Source organism: Periplaneta americana, chromosome 17 (genome assembly GCF_040183065.1).
Source record: "Periplaneta americana isolate PAMFEO1 chromosome 17, P.americana_PAMFEO1_priV1, whole genome shotgun sequence".
In the NCBI taxonomy this organism is placed as follows: Eukaryota; Metazoa; Arthropoda; class Insecta; order Blattodea; family Blattidae; genus Periplaneta; species Periplaneta americana.
Window position 1 is genome coordinate 40,632,956 of NC_091133.1, and position 17,009 is coordinate 40,649,964.

The following is a 17,009-nucleotide window of genomic DNA, read 5'->3' on the forward strand; positions in this document are numbered from 1 at the left end:
AACGACATTTTCAACTATACAGATTACTTAATGTAAATTTAACGTGGGCGAGATATGGCTGACGAATTTTTCCCCAAGTCCTCTGTCTATGTAAATCTAAGACATAGGGCACACAGCTTTACTATTCTCTCTGAGAAAGACATGCTATGGATTTTATCGCCCTTTAAAATTCACCACCTTTAGATGCAGATCACCAACGACTTTATATTATAATAAGAAAGTAAAAGTAACAAGGTGGTGATCATACAAATCTATATATTGGTACCACTAATCAGTGAATAAAGAGGCAACATTGATCCTTAAACGTTCTTTAATACACTTTACACTGAAAGCCCATATGGTGAATTATGTGAGGAGAAGAAATAAAGCTGTAATTTTGAATATTTTTACCAATGAACTTAGAAACAGAACAATCAATATGCATGAAGCATTATTATTTTAAATTTACATTCTTTTTTCCAAACTGAGAAAAGTATCACACCAACAAAAAGCTACAGCTACAATATGTTGCACTATAATATATGAAAATACGTATAAAAAAATTCAATGCATTACTTCTGACATTAATATACGACTACATATTGGTCATGCAAAATTTGCATATAAATTCGATGAAACAGTACTATACAATTTTTCCTACGATTCTTCATTATCTGCTGACTCAAACAATTCTTCATAGTCATCTAATCTTTCACCAAGATCATCCCTTGCTGACACCTGAAAGTATACAAAAAGAAAAAAAAATTAAGTTACATAATTGTGTGTAAATAACTGTTCAGGAATGTTGTTACAATAATACTAAAAATATGTGAGAAATGTCTCATCTTCAAATGTAAAGAAAACATATCGTTGTGGTTTAAATAAGTTTCTTCAACTCTTTTGCATCATTAATCAGAAACGTGATTGTGTCATAAATAAGAAAAATCTCTTGAAATTAATTTTTTTCAGCACAGTATTTTCTCTGCATTTATTCTGTAGAAAGGAAAAACAAGATTTAAAGATTTTTTTTAATGTGGAAGATTTTATTCTGTAATATTGTAGACTGTGTGCAACCCATCCCTTTCCAGCCCAGAAATTATTTTGTTTTACGGTGAAAAATTATTTTATGATAGAAATCAGAAATTTGTTTTCAATTTACAGTCACTTTCAATATTGTAGTGAATGGTGAGTGTGTTAATAGAATTGAATATTACTCCTACGAACTTATTTCCTAAGGAAGTTTCGTTATTTCAAACATAAAAATCACATTTAAAGTCCATGCTATTTTTGTGCAATTCTAGAAAATCATAATATGTATGCATTTTACATATCAAATGAGAAATATTATTCAGTGGGACCATAAAACATAATAGGATTTATTTTACATGCCAGACAACATTAATTTATATATTCTGAAAGTTCAAACCCTTTTTAAATACAGTTTGCGAAATATTGTTTCGAAGTAATGCAATAAATACCGATAACTTTTAATGCGTACATCACTTCTAAATCTGTTTACAGTAAGGACAGCTTTATCCTTGAATGTACTAACATTTAATTTGCAAAATAATAAATGAATAAACAACATATCGTCTGTTTACAAGCAAACCACATTAAGTTAAAAATATTACTTCTCAAAAAAAAAAAAAAAGTCGACCTGGTTGGCAAGTTGGTATAGAGCTGGCCTTCTATGCCCAAGGTTGCGGGTTCGATCGCGGGCCAGGTTGATGGCATTTAAGTGTGCTTAAATGCGACAGGCTCATGTCAGTAGATTTACTGGCATGTAAAAGAACTCCTGCGGGACAAAATTCCGGCACATCCGGCAATGCTGATATAACCTCTGCAGTTGGAAGTGTCGTTAAATAAAACATAACATTTAACATTTCTCAGAAAAAGGTGTGTATAATGTACATAACATTTGTGTATAAACTTTTAATTGAAAAATTAAAAACACATGACGAGAAACAACTTACTTAAAATAATATTTTGAGGATTCAGTTTTCTTAAGAGCTTTGAAAATGCCTTTTTCTCAGAGGTTTTTGAATGAATGTGTTTTGCTTGTAAGCCGATGATATAAAGTTTTGCTCTGTTGCCATTAAGTTAGTTCAGACATATCAGTACGAAATTTCAAGCTTCCATGATGTGATTGAGTTGTGCAAAAGATTTTGAGGTGAGTTGATTTATTTTCTCTGATGTTTAGGATTTATTTACTCAGGATCATATCGCTCAAGATCAGAGACCTATTCCACAAAAATATGCAGTCGTACATTATAAGTAGAATTTCTTGTAACAAATACAAATCAGAAAAATTGTGTTCCACAATAGCTTCTTGTCTGCTTGTATTTCATAACTACATACTCGTATTTATTAGTTAAAAGTAATGTTCGCATTGCTCAATGCCACAATAGTTAGTAACTTACTATTTTCTCTTACAAGTTTTTCCTACCCTTTTAAATGTTATTTATTAGTATTTTATACAGTATATTTGCATCAAGTGATTTGAATATTTGGTCAATAGCAGTCATGAAAGTGATAGTAAAGTTAGTAATATTTGCTGCATATTTATAAGAGAGCACAATATCAAAATTTTGCATGATATGGGACATAGGTAGAACATTCTACATACAGAAGTAAAGCACTACTAACTAAACATCAATTACACTGTTTACTTATTCATGATATCATAAAAATCAAAAAGTGTTTACTTTAAGTTGTTTGAAACATAAATGAATTATTACGTCACTTGTGACAGTGAACTAATTATGTATAAGTACCGGTAATGTATGTGGGGAACTATGCTAGGTAGCGAAATTCAGTTTCAAAAGCCATCTATAAAGTCTGAGAGAATTATTGTGCTAACTACACATTACTCTTGTACTGGTTAGAAGATCGTCACCTCTGCAGAGGCATGTGGACATGAGGCCAGCAGTCAGCTGATCGGCTTTGGTACTTCATGGACTGTCACATCACAGATTACAATAAGTAATGTCTTTGCTAGTAATATACAAAACATATATATTGTTTTGTAAAACATCAAAATACAACTCTTCACAAAAATTATGCAAACAATAAGAATCTTGAATGAATATGTATTATCTCGCCCAGTGTGGAACTATTTCGAAAATCCAAACTGATACAGCGACACAGCATGTAAATTACTATTGAGAAGCCAGAAAGAAAATTAACTCCAATTCCACGAGCATGTGCAACTAACTTACTTTACAGGAATTTTTATTTGTAACTTGTAAATTATCACTCTGTATTTCTGTGGACTAGATCCCAGGAAAGGTTATCTACTCTTTTGGGTCCAATATACATAAGTGAGTCAGTAAGTGACAAATTGAAGTAGAGACCTACATTTTTTAATAAGGTGCCTGAGTCTATCACTGCTAGATGTCAATATCAAGATAATCTATGTCCGTAAAAGTGGCACAAACAAAACAAAAAGCAGCAGTTGCAAGATGGTAGCATTGTCTAGCAGAGATTTTTCTGGGCAAAGGGTCTGGCAGCAAAGAATATTTATAAAGAAATGCTGCCTTTGTATGGTAAACATGGTCTGTCTACAATTGGGTGCAGAAGTTCCTTGAAGGATGGAAAAGTACTGAATATTGAGTCAGTCGGCCAGTGGAGATTGTCACGGAGGGAAATGTGCAACAAGTTGGCAACTTGTTCTGAGGAGACAGGATGAAGGGGGGACGATGTGCTAGCCTGAATAGTCACAGGTGATGAGTCTTAGGTGCATTATTACCAGCCGGAGACAAAGTGTATATCAATTCTCAGCTCAAGTCACCATTGGTATACTCGTACATAGGTGCCACCACCTTGCAACTGTTGTTTCTTTGTTTTACTTGTGCACACATTGATAATACTGCCATCTATTTGCGACAGCTTCAGTGTCTCATTAAAAATGTAGGCTGATCCTTCAATTTGCAACTTATTGACTCTTCTCTGTACTTCAAATAAATGAACCAATCATAACAGACGAAATTAACCAAGTGATCCTTCGAGGTTTCGACTAAAGAAATATGACCTGAGAATTAAATCTGCAAATAGTTACGAAACATCAGAGAATTGAAATCGTTATTCACATTTACAAAACTTAAAATCTTCTTGGGTGCTATTCATAGACATTTCGCAGCATGCGTTACGAGCATACTAAGCTAGCCCCGGCTATCCACTGGTTACTAGTACAGAATTCAAATCAATCCTATCACTAACACTGGTTTATGAATACGAAAAACGCTGATAATCCACCAAAAGCCCACGCTAAAAATGTCTATGAATACGGCCCCTAAAGTTTAGATATGGTTGCCTGTACGTTAAAGTTGTCCATTAGGATGTAAGATAATATTTTATTAAGTAAGGTGGATGGTTTAGTCTGGAATTGAAGATGTTACAGGAATCTAAAGCAGCAAAATTATTTTGTTCTTGCAACATCTAAAAGATAGGAAGGAATGAACTGTATGTGATTGTAAAAAATTGTAGCCTACATTTTCTCGCTATTGTTAACAAACACAAAAACCCACACAATTAATTCAAACTTACGAAGTGGACGAAATTAAGGTGCTGCAGAAATGTCCCGTTATTTCTTATAACAAGTGGGATTCATGATGTTTGCTATCAGCTTTACATATTCAGGCTCTAAAAAGCAATATATTAGCTATGAGAAGACCATATTACAAGCTATAATAAGAAGCTTAACAATCTGGAAATACTATCTTCCACTACGGTTTTAGCAGTAATATATCTAATTACAAATCGAGCAGACGTAGGTTCGATTTCTGATGTCATGTTCACCACTATACCAAGGAATCCCACTACTTGTGAATGTCTAATGTTGGTTCATAATCCTCGCATGAGTGCCAATGGAACAGGCCAAAGAAGTCAATCTTTGAAGGCAGATGAATTTACTAATTAAGTACCATACAGTATTTATTTAGCTCATTAACAGCACTCTTTTGGTGCATTAAAAGACAATGACAGAGCATTTTTTATTTTATTTTAAAGCATAACACTAAGCAGTTTCTATGCTGAACATAAAAAATGAAATCAATAATCTGTTTATCACATTCCTACAAGTATTATAATTTATATTTAGAAACTTAAGCAATTTTGGTACATGTAGTATTTATGAATCAACATAACGAAAAAACATATACTAATACGCAACTGTATACAAGACACTAAAAAAAAAAAAAAAAAAAAAAAAAAAAAAAAAAAAAAAAAAAAAAAGAATAATGATTTACCGTATTCTCTCTTAATAGAAAAATTTTCTTCCCTTTCATATACTAATATGCTTACCTTTTGTCTGCTATTCCTGTAACAAAATATACTTTAGTAAAGCTGAAACAATATATAAAAAAATGTCGTATAGCTCATGAGAAAAACCAAGCAATGCAATTAAATTCGCTAAGACATTTTTCGTAGATTATAAAATTATACAAAAGAAAGACGAGATGTGTACAGTAGTGGCAAAAAAAAAAAATGGACCGACCCTTGTAGCTGATTTCAGAGTCTTGTTCACTCCAGAGCATGACAGACTGGTAACTTAAGACTTTCGTGGTTCGAATCCTGCCTGGGAAGGAAACTTTCTTTTGTTCCTTATTCAAATTTATTTCCAATACTTTTCGATTGCAGCGATATTTTACTATTTAATTAATTATTATTTCCAGAACATGAATTTTACCAGCAATCGAAAAGTATTTGGGAATAAATTTGAATAAGGAACAAAAGAAAGTTTCCTTCCCAGGCAGGATTCGAACCACGGAAGTCTTAGTTACATGTATATCATGCTCTGGAGTGAACAAGGCACTGAAATCAGCTACAAGGGTCGGTTCAGTTTTTTTTGCCACTACTGTACATATATAAATATGAGGTTATTATTCTAATAATAAAAATATGAAATTGAATTTACAATTTTTTCGATGATGCACTAATGGGAAAATATATTTGGCAATAAATATTAAACTTGTAAGGATAACTTCAAAAATAAATGAACTTGTGACTTTTCCTAAAACAAAATTGTAAATTATGTTTCAGATATACCAGAAGCTATGGAATGCATGGTAGTGAATTCACATCTGGTATAAAAGTGTTCACAATTCTCTTATTTTAAACCAAACTATATAAAAGGACTTGAAATAGGTAAGCTATCTTAGAATTGTGCAAATATGATGTACATAAGCAATTTCAATGTCAAGCTTAATAGTTCGTTTCTATGCCTCAAAAAACTATTAAAGCAGTCATCTATAAAGGTTGTTGTAAAATATTTCATTCAAAATTACTAGGCATATTTGTTTATAAATATAAGCAATAACATAAACTATTTATTCAATCATTTATGTATTCATTGTATGAAGCATATTGCTGATAGTAGTGCTACAGGATGGGCCAATAACGAGGTAATTTCATTGCATTTAGTGACCTTTACACACAATTCTAACCATGAGCCAGAATGAGATGCAGAATCATAGGTTTTGTGTGCCATTCAAGAATAAGTAAGTAATTGTAAATCACGTTCAGAGCCGAGTAAGCATGAAAATGAACTCAATTGCACACAAAAAAATGTATTTGTAAATGCAACACCACATTCTTTTGTATGTACTGTAATTACTTAGCATGTGAAGTTTAGATAATTATGTCGAAAACTTTTTGTGAGATAATAACCATTCTGCTAAAAAAAAATTCAATTTAATGTCCTTTTCTTGTTAATCAATATGAACCTTAGACGTTACAGAACCAGAGAGAAATCTTTCCTGAATCATCGCATGTATGTAGTTAGCATGCTGAAGGAAAAGAATTTGTATAGAGAAGGCTTTGGGCATTAGTCATTAATTGGTGAAATGCTTGAAATTATCCTAACTACAGAAACTATTTCCACATGAATAATAAAGAATTCACTGATAATTATTAGAGTTCAGTGACAAGTTACGTAAAAGAGAAAATCTAATGTGGAAGGTAGATAACAAAGTAATGCATGTTTGTCAACACTATATAAGACCAAAAGGGGTAGAGTGAAAGTATGCACATGGATTTGAGCGCTACAGTAGCTTGTCTTTGCATTATCAGATACACACATGCCCTAAAAGCTAAAGTGACATGTGTTTCTGGCTATTCTTTCCTCTCACTCTCGCTTACTATCAGATCTTACCTACAAGACTAAATTGCATTCAAACCAAATCCTGGGGCTTTTTTAATATGAATTTAATGGAGGGGGACACTATGGCCCAGCATTGCGACCTTGTTCAGCTCTATTGCGCTAGCCCTCTGGTGATGCATTCCCAAACCCACATCGGCCAACCACACTAAGGTTCTCTGGTCCAAGTTTCGAGCAGGCAACCCCACTCGTCCCTAGGCCAACCCCATCCATGCACCGCTGGCCGGCATTCGGGGAACGCTACGGAATGATAATGAAATGGAGAAATGGTGATGGAATGATGTAAATGCCTAATCTGGGGAAAAATGAGAGAACCCCGGGAAAAACCCCAACTGTGACCTTGTCCGCCACAAGTATCACTACGGATTTTTTCAATAAAAAAATCACAGACCTGACCAGGAATCGAACCTGGGCCGCCTGCGTAACAGTCTGAAGATCTGACAATTCAGCCACCACAGAGGCAAATCCTGGGGTTAAAACTGTATGTGTAATGGCTGTTACCATACTCGGGAGATCAAAAGTTTAATCATTCAAATTACGGAAGTTGTTTCCTTTCTTTAAACATCTTTAGAGAAATTAAAAAGTTACAAACAGTTTCGTTCCACTCATACATTTAACTCTAAAAGTATTTAAAAATAATCTACATTGCTTTACATTACTGAACAACGTTAAATACTGATAATCATTTTGTATATTTATTATATCATATTGCTGTAATGTTATGGCATTATGCTTGTATTTACATTATATGAAATATATTTTTTTATGGTGGTATAAAATTGAAATGTTGGACGTTTGTATTATGCATAGTTACAAAAAGTGAAACTAAAAGCATATTACTTCTAATATGTTTACAACTAATTTGTAGAGTAATGTGGAACAAATAATCTTGTAACAGTTACTATGCGTGTCTGTGACAGTACGATGCTGCAATTTGTGTATTTCATAAAATGGTGAAGACTGATTGTTAAAGTGATAGCTAAAAAAATGGCTATGGTTACAAGTTTCTGGCATGTGGTCAACAAAGCAACTGCAAACAAATATTTAACGAACAACATACGTTTGTTCGTCCATTCCAGTTTTGTAAAGCTCTTGCCATTCTGTCCCACCTCCATAACAAGGTGAGATGGCGCCAATTCTCATGAAGGTGCTCTTGTGACCAAAATTGCCATTTGTCAGGAATCTGTAAGTGGTTGGCGTGGAAATCATGCATACCAAATTTTGTGATGAAATTGCTGAAATTTTAAGTTATGATAATCGTGTTAAATGTAGCTCCCTTTACAGTGTTTTCGCGAAGATCAAATGAACTGAGCAACAAGAAAAAACGAGTTTAAAAATAACAGAAGAAAAATTATTTTTAAAAGAATGTAACATAAGAGTAGAGATCGGTTTACTCTACCTGAACTAGTCCAGTTGACAAAGCATAGCCAGTCATAGCTACAGTTGCAAATAAGCCAGCCAATATTTGGTTTCTTCTACGATTAGGAAAATCTGACTCAGAATCTGTAGTTTTTGCCCTTGTTCCTTCTTCTGCAGTCTTCTTTGCTTCATACTCTATTGAAAGATCATTACCAATATTATATTGTGTACAATTTTGAAACTGGAAAATATGATTTCCTCATACTTAATGCTAACACTAATACTGAAGGTCCAATACCTGATTATGATTTTTTTTTTTTCCTTATTGGTCAGTGAGGAATTAAAAATCGAAATACAGTACTGAGAGACTTAATGTTTTAACCGTGCTAAAATATTATGTCCTAGTAGGATATCACTAATGTATTCTATTGCGCCCTGACTGATGACTTTGTATTCAGTCTCTTGTGGAGATACTGTCTAGACCTATCTACATTAAATTATAAATACTGTATAATTCATTCATTCATAGTGTTCTGCCCAAGGGCAGGTCTTTCACTGCAAACCCAGAATTCTCCAGTCTTTCCTATTTTCTGCCTTCCTCTTTGTCTCCTATACTGATAAGTAGAGCCCGGATGTTTAGGCATTTATTTTGGTTAAAATACGCAGGCATATAGGCACTAAAAATAGTAAAAATAGGCAGTGAAATAGGCATTTATTAATCATGGAAACAGACAAATACTTAATAAACTATCCCATACGGTACTCACTTTCCTTGGTTACATGTCACAACAAGATGCTTTTTTAAGTTGTCAACTGTCATAGCAAGCCGCTATTCAGAGAGAGCCTATATCTTTCTGTCTCTACTTTCTTTCAGAGATCGGGAAAAACTGACTGTGTATTGTCTCAAAAAGAGGGGTGTGAGAAGGGATTAGAGACTTCAAAGTACACATGACTTGTGCGTGCAAGCGACAAAAGTAACAGGACCTGGAGACTTGCTTCTAATACTTCCCTCATCCCATTTCTTTCGCTGGTAAACCACAAAGTGACCTGAGCACTAACAGTTATACTGTTCAAACATGTTTGTTAAGTGACATAAAAGATGGAATCAGTAGGGGAGAAAAGTTTATGACTTCTTGGAAACATATGTATTGCTGGAGAATAAGATTCTCAGCAAATATTAGTGTGAGGTGAATATATATTTTTAATTTGCACAACCGTTCTTTTTTGTTCTTGGATATAATTTATTTGCGGTTTATTTTAAATGCATTAAAAATATAGAGAATGTACAATAACGATGTAAAAAGGCAGTAAACTTGAAATAGGCAAAAAAAAAGGCAAAATAAAAATTGGGCCTATCGTCCCCAAATGTGTGGAAATGTGTTTATCTCTAATAGGTCTTTCATACATACACTCAGTTTAAAAAAGGCATTTTGCTTAACATCTGGGCTCTCCTGATAAGTAATTTCTTTAATGGAATACTGAGCACAATATACATAAATATTCAGAATTAGTAATATTTTATTCAATGACTCTTTTCAACTGCAGAAATTATGTAGTAATCAAAATTCAACATGTTCGAGAAATGGCCGACAAATTTTGTTTTGAGTCGATAGGCTTCTTTTACATGCCATAAATACCTCAAAATCTGTGCTTCAATGGCTGGCCATGATAATATCTTTGAAAAATATTGGAGTGCAAGAGGTCAAATGACTTTATTGTCAAACGCCTGGCATTAGAAAATAACAACAACAACATGCCACAAATCTATGGCATAGGCCTCCCAGCTTTACTTTCCTCCTGATGTAAGTCATGCTAAAAATTTTATCGCCCTTTAAAATCCATTGCGCCTGGCTGAATTTAAACCTGTGAATCTCAGATCCAATGACCAGCACAGTAACTATAAGATCACAGAGAACGATGAAATACTCGAGAATGATCCTTTTATAAACTCATAATAAATTTTCAAAAATCTAGGTTCACTGAGCTTGAGTTTAGAGTTATTGTGTATAAATGTTGATTCACTAATTACAGAAAACTGGAAATGGGATATGCAGTACTTATAGCAGTTACATTATGTTTACTAATGGCATATTCTCTTTTGTGTGGAGAGGGAAGACGTGAATAAATGATCATTCTTTAAAGGAGCATATCAAACAAAACATGGAGTATTTTCGCAATCACCTGACTGAAGATTATCACATGTTCCTCCGTAGAAATGACTGCGAAAAATTTACATATCATACACATCATAATGGAACAAAATTCAGAGATAGGCACAAGATTGTGCCTCGTTAATTTACGATGGAGCAGAAATATGAATGAATTAATGTGTCAGGATTATGCCTATGAGGCAGATTGTAGCAAACAGAAAACATACCGTATTTACTGGCATATTAAACTCTCTTTCTTCATCTTTTTTTAATGGAAAAAAGTATGGAGGTGTCATATGTGCATATGTAAAAGCAGTAAGGAAATAACATTTTTAAAGTTTGGTAACAGTAGTTCTAAATATATCAATTAGTTAAAAAATATATATATTTTCTCCGTGAAGTCCATTACATTCAATTTAAATGACACAGAGTAACTTGCTGGCTTTTTGCTCATTTTTACATTCACACCTGACACTGATCTCTTTCTCTAAATGACTGACTTCAGAAGTATGGTATGCGAAAACTGCTATCATCATCAGAAGAAAAAAGGGACTTTGTTTCTCTGTGCTGTGAGAATGAAAGAACAGGACAGAGAGTATGGTCGGTAGTTTGAGGAAAAAACAGACAAAGAGAGATGATCCTCTTTGTCAGTGCAGAGACAATTGAAGTACAGGGACAGCTGGATAGAGGGTAGTTTCAGAAGCGAATTTCATCTTGCAATCTTTCGATGAGCATTTGTGATTGATAATGTACACTTACTTACAAATGGCTTTTAAGGAACCTGCAGGTTCATTGCCATCCTCACATAAGCCCGCCATCGGTCCCTATCCTGTACAAGATTAATCCAGTCTCTATCATCATATCTCATCTCCCTCAAATCCATTTTAATATTATCCTCCCAGCTACGTCTCGGCCTCCTTAAAGGTCTTTTTCCCTCTGGCCTCCCAACTAACACTCTATATGCATTTCTGGATTCGCCCATATGTGCTACATGCCTTGCCCATCTCAAACATCTGGATTTAATGTTCCTAACTATGTCAGGTGAAAAATACAATGTATGCAGTTCTGTGTTGTGTAACTTTCTCCATTCTCCTGTAACTTCACCCCTTTTAGCTCCAAATATTTTCCTAAGAACCTTATTCTCAACCATCCTTAATCTCTGTTCCTCTCTCAAAGTGAGAGTATTGATAATGTACACTAATGTGCAAAAGTCTTAGGCAGGAATTCTGAACCTAGAGCCTTGCACTGTACATTTTCGGAGCAGTCTAATATCCTCTTTTACATTTTGCTCTTAAAGTAGAAGGGGTCTAATAAGCGAATAAATACGGTATTGTGCATGACCTCCATACTGCTTAACAGTCTTGTGAATGAGGTTCAGAATGTGGTTACAAAGGAGCTCAACAACATTCAAAAGGACATTTCTGATATACATTAAAAAAAATTGGAACTTACGTTAAGTCTGAAAGAGGAGTAATTCGAAAATTAAAAATAAATTTCATTGGTGTCTCACCTTATTGATAGCCAATTTTACAATTTTTGTTTAATAATGTTTCAAATATTGTTTTTCTTAAAATAATAGTTATATCCTATTGCACTTATTTTTTAGCCAATGAGAAATTAAAAATTCTTCTGTTTTTAACGGAATATGATTTGAGATTTGTATTTGAATTTTAATACATAATTCGAACATACCTTGAATTGCATATGGGAAATATCGTTGTGTAATGCGAACAACAAATTTGACTAGATTACTACATGCTTTGAGGTAATTCTGAAGTGCTGGTGATGGGAATGGTACTTTTAAAAGAGGAGCGAGATATGCATAAACAGTTGCATCCAACGATGTAGGATGAGATCCAAAAAAGAAATCTTGTTCTCCAAGACGTACTGAGAGAGTAGTTAGGCATTTTTCTGCTTCGCCATACACCTGTAACAATCGTACAATTGCTACATAACAAAAGATATAATTATGTGTGTTGTGTGTGTTGTTAATCAACTTTTCTTCTGAAGTAAGCATAAAAGATCATACATACATCTGTGTACCTCTATATATCCTTATACACTTTTAATAAGATTTATTAAATCTACATACTTAGACTTCAACAAACAAAATTTGATAACACAATCTCAAGGGAAAAAATGGAACTCTCTGCATCATAATCCACAGTTGATTCCCGATTTACCACGCAAATCATCTGTAGCTGCATTTAGATTGGCAACAGACCATAACTGTTTGGCCACACATCTGCATAGAATTGGAATATATCGGTCCCCTAACTGCCCATTGTGCAACTCAAATCAAGAAATGGATTCAGAACACTTCAAAATCTGTGCGTCAGTGGTGACCATGACAATATCTTTGAAAAATATTGTCAAACCCCTGGCATTAGAAACAACAACTTTTAATAAGAAACTAATCTGTTTCACATTTGTACTAAATTAAAGCACTTAATGATACAAAACAAAGTAGTAATTTGCAAAGGCAAACCACCATGCTGAATTTATACAAAACTATATATCCATTTTTCTGAGAGTTAAGTTCTTAGGTGTATTACAAAATAGTTTAGAAAAAAAAATATATAAGTATGTAGATGTGTATATTTATAATGTCTATTATCTTTATTTTGCTTTAAATAGGCCTATAGCTCAATTCCTTACAAAAACAATTTTGTGATAAGCTGATTCTTTCATCTTGTTCTAGATAACTTATTGTATTACACCTGAGATTTCATTCATAATAAAATATGCGAAGACCATATTTATATTCCTGTATACTCTTTATTATTCTACACCCAGGCCATTGTAACTTTGCACTTGATAGTTATTATTTGAGTTGACAACCCTTCCTATGAAAAAGTTGAACCCATGCAGTAGTCTTCTGAACCAATCAGAACACAGCATTTTCTATCAGCTGCTCCTGCTGCTATGTGAAGCACTGCTGTGTTGCCATTTTGCTGCTTGCTGTGTCATATGGTGTTACTACCACGTATGTAATTTGTGTTTTAGTGTTATAAAGTTATAAATAATTTGTAGCACTGCTATGAAATGTCACAAAAAAGACGTGGTTCAGAAAATAACTAGCACAGTGAGAATCCTTTGTGTAAATACTTAGGTACTAGAATTAGTGCGAAGGAATCGTAAATTTTATAGGGAGAAGAAGGACTTTGTCCATGTAGGCTAAATAAGTGTCCCTCCTTTTCTGCAGATAATGTACGACAGTGTATAGCAGAAACGTTAGGCTTTTCTAAGAGGACAATAATAAAGAACAGAGTTACATAATAATTACTATTTGAATTAACGGAGCACAATAGCAAACTCAAACTCCGCCTAAGTTATGTCAGCTATTGTGTAGTGGTCATTGTGGTAATGTCGCATCTCTAACTACCAGCATTACGCAAAGCTGACAGGTACAAGATTATTACAGTGTAAGATCATATACTCACATAAGATTCAATAGTTAATGGATCATCATCTTGATCATATAAGGCTTCCAGATGCGTCTTTGCTTCCCGTTCATACCTTCCAGGGTAATAGTAGTTGTAAGGCAGGGGAAGTGCCTTTGCATACCATGGTCTGATTAATTCTACATAATTTTTTGTATCTACCCACCTGTAATAGAAATTCATAGTTTATGTAAATAAATTCAAATTTATAGTTCAGTATAGGAAAATACATATTATGTAATTTAATATGTAACTTAGCAACATCAGAGACGATGTAACTGTGGTTATTTCATTTGTGTAGCACCAGTAGTCATTTTTCTCTTAATGAGAAATTAACTGAAATATACAACTATCCATTAAACACTTCCATATCATTGTGCCAAAGCCATCTACATAGAAAGCCAGAGCCTTAGGTCGGCAACGCTGTAAATAACTGTCAAGCAGATGCCTACATTACCAAAGCATGTTGTTGTTTTTAATGTCGATTTTCAATGTAAATGAATTTTATAAGATAAGTGTGTGTTGATGAAATCACAGTATTCACGGTCATACCAAACATTAATTGTTTATGTACTTACTTAATGGCTTTTAAGAAACCTGGAGGTTCACTGCTGCCCGCCATAGCAAGACCAATCCAGTCTCTATCATCATATCCCACCTCCCTCAAATCCATTTTAATATTATCCTCCCATCTACGTCTCGGCCTCCCCAAAGGTCTTTTTCCCTCCAGCCTCCCAACTAACACTCTATATGCATTTCTGGATTCGCCCATATGTGCTACATGCCCTACCCATCTCAAACGTCTGGATTTAATGTTCCTAATTATGTCTGTGAAGAATACAATGCATGCAGTTCTGTTTTGTGTAACTTTCTCCATTCTCCTGTAAAGTATTTCAATATGAAATAAGTTGATTCCTTCACTCTGTCATGTAATGTCTTTAATAATTCAAAGATGTAAAAACAACTAAGTAATATCACTACTATTGGTGTAGTGAGCAAAATTCATGATTCGAAGCTGCGTTCATGGAGAATCTCAGACTCATCTCGCTACCATCAATTCCACCAATGTTAAATAAATGTAACATGCTAATATAATGCAACATGGAAACACTCACCATACATACTGAAGTGCAAGGTATAGTTGCGCCTTGAGCAGCTGTGTATAAGCAACTACCTCAGCACACTGTTTAGGAGTGAGTCCAAAGTCTGCGCTGAAATTCTAAAACAATATTAATTAATAAAAGCATGTTTGATTTAATGTTTTCCAATTCAGGTTTTGAAATTTACATAATAATAGATTTATCTTGCTTTCTCTTACTAGGTACCAAATTAAGCATAATTTTAGGAAACACAAGACACTTTGACGAAACAGGGAAAAAAATATCTTGGTAGCCTATCTTTAACAGCATGGTCACATGTAAAATTACTTTACAAGCAAAATAAGTTTTCCAAATTTCCATGTTTGTGTTCAGTCAACAGTCCGAAGACTGGAACCTTTTTGACACCAATAAGGCATCACTCCATATTCTACTACATAGGCCCTAAATTACAAAAAAATTAAACACTACAATACAAACATTAAAATTATGAAAAGGAAAACTCTTCTTATATTAGGCCTACCTTTTTTCTTAGATATGCTGCTATTTCTGGGAAACTACTTAAAACTTGTTTACCATGTTTGAATACTGGTAATCTTCCATTTGGTGTCCAAAATGGATTATTGGTCACACAGGTCTGTAAAGGTACACCCGAGAACTTTGCATATGCCTGCAACAAAACTCAATTTATTAGTGACAAGTTCGTAATTGAAAACAGGTAATTCTCCACAAAAGCTAGGCTATACGCTGAAGGAAGCAAAACGATTTTTTTACTTCACTGGCTTCTGTAAGATGTAGGCCTATATAGTGATGCACAATACTTTCAACATACAAATCATTTGATACTTGTTGTTTAGTAAACTGTCCGAAGACAGATCTTAATCTCAAGTGATACCAACAAGGCACCACTTACGAGGCAACTAGGCCAGGAGATAATGGGGTAGGGTGGCCAGTTCCTTTCCCCCTGTTTGATACTTATCTGTATATTTTAACGCTTTGTTATAGGTCCCTTCCTCCTCCCTTGTTACCAATATAATACTAGAGTGTATTACTTCTTCGGTAAGCACCTACGTACAGGGTCCGCTAAAGTTTACCATTGCTTCATACTTTTCTTGTGTTTAATGCATAAATATGTATGTTAGTTAAAATATGGACCCGACGCTGCAAGGCACAAGGGATAGATGAAGAAGAAGAAATTAAAATATGAATATTCATTCATGTGCTAAGAGACATGTGTAATTAGCCTATAGTTTGTAGAGTATGATTCTTCCGCTCACCCCACCCAGTGTATTTACATTGTAAATATTAATGATAATACGAGAATACGGTTCCTCACTGAATATTCTCATCAGCATGTTTATCATGAGTCATGCTTATACAAGATAAATTTCCTCGCCAAAACTTCCACGAGTAATACTCTATCAGTCATCTTTCTGTATTACCCTTATTATTATTTGTGAATATTATGTAGTTATTTAATGCTACTTACCATGACTTCTAGACAATGGAGATCTACAGAGGGAAGACCCCAGTCACCTCCCCAAATATTCAGTTCCATTGGTCGGTTCATTTTCAAAAATGTATGTGTTAATGATTTCTCAACACAAGATTAATTATGTCACTGTCCTTAACTCAACTAGACTACATATCAATAAACTAAACGAACTAGTTTCATCATATGAATGTCGCAACACGCATTGTTAAGAGAACATTGTTGAATAGTCATAACCTCAATTCATCATCCATACGATCATCCATGAAAGCAAACATGTAAATATCGATTTATCGATTGTGACAATTTGCAGACATTGTAGATGTAGCCAAC

The 17,009-nt window shown here is 34.0% G+C and overlaps 2 protein-coding genes across 5 annotated transcripts in view; one reads left to right on the forward strand and one right to left on the reverse strand.

Annotated features, from left to right (window-relative positions):
- Vps45 (vacuolar protein sorting 45) overlaps window positions 1-12,343 on the forward strand; it is a 59,719-nt gene extending 47,376 nt beyond the window's left edge. Inside the window, exons 13-14 of one of the 2 annotated variants that reach the window (XR_011330257.1) lie at window positions 6,019-6,123; window positions 9,369-12,343. The gene's annotated coding sequence lies outside the window, so the exon portion shown is untranslated. Of the gene's footprint in view, window positions 1-6,018; window positions 6,669-9,368 lie in introns of those variants that run through there. The other variant, XM_069817014.1, reaches the window with a different exon arrangement.
- On the reverse strand, window positions 293-16,971 carry LOC138693223 (metaxin-1). Of its 3 annotated transcripts, none has more exons than XR_011330258.1 (8): window positions 16,674-16,970; window positions 15,708-15,854; window positions 15,203-15,306; window positions 14,088-14,253; window positions 12,337-12,571; window positions 8,535-8,689; window positions 4,525-4,620; window positions 293-717 (listed from the first exon to the last, which is right to left on the reverse strand). XR_011330258.1 is itself a non-coding variant. In XM_069817017.1 (8 exons), exons 1-8 carry the CDS (start codon window positions 16,752-16,754, stop codon window positions 637-639), a joined length of 1,092 nt encoding a protein of 363 aa, XP_069673118.1. In that variant the 5' UTR covers window positions 16,755-16,971; the 3' UTR covers window positions 293-636. The 3 variants fall into 3 exon arrangements, 2 of the variants coding, with proteins under 2 accessions (XP_069673118.1, XP_069673119.1); XM_069817017.1 differs by lacking the exon at window positions 4,525-4,620 and adding an exon at window positions 8,196-8,318 and having other exon boundaries at window positions 16,674-16,971; XM_069817018.1 differs by lacking the exon at window positions 4,525-4,620 and having other exon boundaries at window positions 16,674-16,969.
- Between the last annotated feature and the right edge of the window lie 38 nt (window positions 16,972-17,009).

What these genes read in the sequence shown, in the direction of transcription:
- LOC138693223 (XM_069817017.1), bottom strand. Translation starts at nt 16,754, where the DNA reads ATGAACCGACCAATGGAACTGAATATTTGGGGAGGTGACTGGGGTCTT. An exon ending in TCCATTGTCTAGAAGTCATG is followed by an intron (nt 15,855 to 16,673) that starts GTAAGTAGCATT and finishes GTTTTGTTGCAG; the next exon opens with GCATATGCAAAGTTCTCGGG. An exon ending in TGTCAACTGGACTAGTTCAG is followed by an intron (nt 8,319 to 8,534) that starts GTAGAGTAAACC and finishes AACCACTTACAG; the next exon opens with ATTCCTGACAAATGGCAATT.